Raw genomic sequence first — 5223 nt, forward strand, 5'->3', positions numbered from 1 at the left:
GAAGATCAGCTGTGACTTGACTTGACTCAGGAAGATCAGCTGTGACTTGACTTGCCTCATGACGATCAACGGTGACTTGACTTGACTCTGGAAGATCAACGGTGACTTGACTTGACTCTGGAAGATCAACTGTGACTTGACTGAACTCATAAAGATCAACTGTGATTTGACTTGATTCATGACGATCAGCCGTGACTTGACTTGACTCATGACAATAAACTGTGACTTGACTTGACTCATGAAGATCAGCCGTGACTTGACTTGACTCATGACAATAAACTGTGACCTGACTTGCCTCATGAAGTTCAGCTGTGACTAGACTTGACTCATGACGATCAACTGTGACTTGACTTGACTCATGAAGATCAGTTGTGACTTGACTTGACTCATGACGATCAACTGTGACTTGACTTGACTCATGAAGATCAGTTGTGACTTGACTTGACTCAGTGACTTGACTGGACTCGGGAAGATCAGCTGTGACTCAACTTGACTGGACTCGGGAAGATCAGCTGTGACTTGACTTGACTGGACTCGGGAAGATCAGCTGTGACTTGACTGGACTCGGGAAGATCAGCTGTGACTTGACTGGACTCGGGAAGATCAGCTGTGACTTGACTGGACTCAGGAAGATCAGCTGTGACTTGACTTGATTCATGACGATAAACTGTTTAAATTATTCCCTTAATATTTCTCTTGTGGCCCGTATAGTGAAAAACATGAGAAGAAACGTATTTCGCATTAAAGAGGTTGTTTTTTCAAATCTGTGCACGAAATAAAGCTGCTCTTAATTTTCATTGATGACTGCAGTGTTAATCATTTTAATTATAGGCCTATAATTCAATTGTATAAATTAATCGACCTGTTTAAAAAAACTTTTAAAAAACATTTTCAATGAGGAGTAGCCTAAACTAATAGCCTAAATTTTAATTATCCTCACAGTGCACCATACGGTAATGCGCTATTAAATTATTGCGGCGCAATAATTTCATGTCATTTAATAATAAAAGTAGCCTAATAATAATAAGCCTAATAATAAGAAGAATGTAACAGGCCTACTGTTACGGGGCGAACGAGACGTGAGACGTGCGGATCCATCTGCAAAGCTTTTATTTAAAGGCGTGGTCATAAAAACAGGCAAGGTTCTGACAATGGCAAACAGGTATATTGAGGGCAAGACAAAAGAGTAATCCAAACCAGGCGTGAGTCAGTCGACAGCGAATGTTATCCAGAGGGCTTGACAAGAGGGGAAATCCAAAAACACGAGCAGTAGTCCAGGCGAGGTGCAAACAGTCCGAAACAGCAGGCAAAGGGTTAATCCAAGATAAACAGGTAAAAATCAGGTAACACGGGAAAGCAGGCAATGATATAGTCCATAGTTATGTGTGACAGTCTATGTGGAGTGAGTGTCAATATGGTGAGAGAGCGACCTCTTGTGTTCATTGGATGAAAGTCCATGGACTGGATTCATGACGGCACCCTTTAAGTTCTCTAAAACACCTTTTTATTTTGTCTTTTTTTTTTCCTCAGGAAAAGAAAGCCTGAAAGATCTGGAAAAATTAGAGATAGAGGCAACCAATCTCCAATCAGCCAATGAGGATCAGCAACGACACATTGAGATCTTAGAGCAGGCTTTAAATAATGCTCAGAGTAAAGTCCTCAAACTAGAGGAAGAGGTGAGTCTTTTGGATTACCCTAATAGATTGTTGGTACAGTTTTAAATAAATACAAACTTCGGCATTGCTTTCGCCATCCTTTGGCTTTACACAAACTGAATTAAACTATTCTACCGATACCAGCATTGTGATTAAAATGATTAGAAATGCCAGCCCAGTGGGATATTTCAGTCCTTTATATGTTTGCAAACACATACTGTAAATTTTCAGGACCAACAACCTCACCTTTGGTGAAATCTCACTGATTAAGTGGAACTGTACTGGATAATTAATTGTCTGTCACATCATGCAATGTGAAAAAGTCACTCTACACTACACATGCTCATACACATATCTAGCAAAACTTACGGATATGAAAATATGAGCTGTGTGTCATTTTAAGGTTTAAAGTCCCCCTACAGTCATTTATTTTATCCCTTAAAACTCATCTTTCTATTTTAGAAAAAGAAATTAAAAAATGTAAGAAATTAATCCATATTACAAAAATAAAGCAAAGCAAATCTTATGAAATGTGACATCAAACAGTGTATAAATCATTCATTAAAAAAATGACACTGTCCAATAATAACACCAGTGGCTAAAGTTTTAGAAGGAAGCAGCATTTCTCTTGTCTCCCATGAGCCCAGTAAGTTTTAAATATGAATGGCATGGGTTTGGTGGAGTGTAATTGAGAATGAATAGGAAAAATATAAAGTGAGATGACACCAAGCCTCAGTCCACTTTGACTGACCTGTCACACTGTTCACGTCATAAATCCTGCAACTCATCGTTGTGTGTCTTGTGAAAAGTGCTACACAAATAAAATTACATCGTGGACTTGGACAGACATCCACAGGATTTTACGTAGATTTTAGGCTACGGGTAAGAACCAGTATTTGTTTTTTATCCCTAGACAGAGAGTTTGTGTTATATTATATTGAATGGGCCCGTAGCAATAGATCAATTAAACTTTTTATCTCCTATCTTTACAATACAGCCACATACTTTAATGAGGATTATTAAATAATTATTCATTTAATTAATTGAATAATTATTAATAATTTATGTTGATGATTTGGATTAAGGAGTGACCTGATATAAAACAACCACTAAACAGTGTCAGTCATCTCAAGTAAATCTCTCTTCAATCTGTCTGTGTGCTGTAGTTGAGTAAAAAGCAGAAGTATGTGGAGCGGGTGGAGCGGTTGCAGCAGGCACTAGCACAACTCCAGATTGCATGTGAGAAACGTGAGCAGCTGGAACAACGTCTACGTACTCACCTGGAGAGAGAACTGGAATCATTGCGAACACAACAGGTCAGTGCTTGAAACTTTTTCATTAGAATTTTAGGGTTTACACAACTGACAACATTTTTGGTTTATTTTCATTTCTTTTTGTTTTATAGTTCTTTCCACAATCTATTTCCTAATCAGATTTATAGAAAATTGTGCCTTAATTTCCTAAAGCCCCCAGTGAGCAAGCCAAAAGTGACTGTGGCCAGAGGAGAACTGAATTGAATCAACACTGAAATAAATTGAGCTGAATAATGACACCATTGATTTCATGAGTTCGCACTTACATATAATTGGATTGAGCAAATTGTAAGCATATTTGGCGTGCTGTCCTGAGGGATGGCTCCGAGCTCAGACTATAGCCCAAACCCAGAGTACTCCCCCAATCCCTAGTATGGGATGAGAATAGTTTAATAGTAAGGAGATGGGGTGGAGGAGGGATGCCGGAAAACTGTCCTGGGACAGAGGTAAGTTGGCTGTGTATATACAGTGGGTACGGAAAGTATTCAGACCCCCTTAAATTTTTCACTCTTTGTTATATTGCAGCCATTTGCTAAAATCATTTAAGTTAATTTTTTTTCCTCATTAATGTACACACAGCACCCCATATTGACAGAAAAACACAGAATTGTTGACATCGATTAACTGAACGAGTTCCACCTGTGCCAAATTGGTTGATTATCTGATCGTGCTTCTCCCGAAACTTGTTAATAAAACATTTCTGTAGAGCTGCCTCTGATGTTGTTTCATAATTTATGAACTTAACATCTACACTGTTATTGAACAGAATTGAATCAACATGGAACTGACTTTTGTAGAGATGGTTTACAGCTGAAATTAAAGTTTCATATTTAATGAATTTTGCAACATTAACATGGTTATTTTCCTGTTTATTACTGAGAAGCTAAGATTGGAGCAATCTGTATTGCATAAAGCGCTGAATAAATAAACGTGAATTGACTTGTGGAAATGGAGTTAATGCATCAAGTCACAAAAGCGCATCTCGAGACCCTCGCATTCTGCGCCGCGCTTTTTAAAAAACATTCCTGACCGCTGCGTCTCGCAACTTTAGATGCAAAACAAGTCTGTAAAAATGTGGCACAATGTACTGTTTTTGTATGAAGAAATTTTCTGTATGGATTTTTCACATGTGTTTTAGCTGTATTTTAAATTACACATTGTATTTTGTGTTTTAGGGTTACAGGAAATGCCTGTAAACTTACCTGATTACAATTACCAGCATCTTTTCTGTTTTAAACATTTTTTTCTTTGTACCTAACTGATCAACAATTATGCACCTTTATTTGTATAGCGCTTTTTACAATACTGGTTGTGTCAAAGCAGCTTTACTCTGTCAAACAGGAAATGTCAATAATGCAAGAAGACAATGACAGAGTAATTTTTCCAGCTAAAGTCAGTTCATTGATGATTCAGTGATATCATAATCCAGATCAGCTCTCTTCCAATAGTGTCTGTGCAATCAGTAAAGCGTCCCCAACTAAGCAAGCCAAAGGCGACAGTGGCTTGGAACTAAAACTTCATTGGTGACAGAAATTGAGAAAAAACCTTGGGAGAAACCAGGCTCAGTCAGGGGGCCAGTTGTCCTCTGGCCTGACGAAACCAGCTTGGCGTTGTTTAATTCCAGGCTGCAACACAGGTGCAGAGGTCTTGTCTGGTTCCCGTGGTCTTGTGCCGATGGTCGTTGAGGTGATGAGGTCTTTGCAGGGGATCTGTCTCTGGGGCGCATCTAGTTGACATGGTCTCCGCTGACATTCAGGGCTGTAGAGGTCGTCTCTAGGTGCTGATCCACCATCTGGTCTGGATATGGACTGGATCTGGGTGGCTACGGTGACCATCTGATCTGGATATGGCTACAGTGAATTATAGAAATGCGATAGTGTATTATGTGTAGGGGTAGAACGGTTCAACTTACTCACGGTTCGGTTTGTATCACGGTTTTAGGGTCACGGTTTTGGTACGGTTCGGTATGAGCTGACCTATTCAGTCAAGAGCAGTGAGTGATTTCTTTGTTGTTTCTGTTTGATTAATTAAGAAAGTGCTGTCACTTTAAGACACTGTAAGTACGTTCAGCCGGCTATGTCTGCTATAGAATACTTACCAAGATGGGCATTTTGACATAATTTTTGTGTGAATTTGTCCATTTAAACACAATACTTCAGAGAGAGCTTAATATTTGCACGCGTTCTGAGGCGCGGGTTTGCGCGCTTCGGATGAGCGCACGCACAAATCTTCTCACTGCGCGCGCGAGCTCGCGT

The 5223-nt window shown here is 39.4% G+C and overlaps 1 protein-coding gene across 1 annotated transcript in view; it reads left to right on the forward strand.

The window, feature by feature from the left end:
* The first annotated feature begins 1441 nt into the window (after nt 1-1441).
* LOC107728766 (angiomotin-like protein 1) overlaps nt 1442-5223 on the forward strand; it is an 8572-nt gene continuing 4790 nt past the window's right edge. The window contains exons 1-2 of the mRNA XM_016539046.1: nt 1442-1676; nt 2822-2971. Of these exons, the coding sequence (XP_016394532.1) occupies nt 1470-1676; nt 2822-2971 (357 nt within the window). The 5' untranslated portion in view covers nt 1442-1469. The remainder of the gene's footprint in view (nt 1677-2821; nt 2972-5223) is intronic.

Source organism: Sinocyclocheilus rhinocerous, unplaced genomic scaffold (genome assembly GCF_001515625.1).
Source record: "Sinocyclocheilus rhinocerous isolate Xijiao unplaced genomic scaffold, SAMN03320098_v1.1 scaffold2322, whole genome shotgun sequence".
NCBI lineage: Eukaryota > Metazoa > Chordata > Actinopteri > Cypriniformes > Cyprinidae > Sinocyclocheilus > Sinocyclocheilus rhinocerous.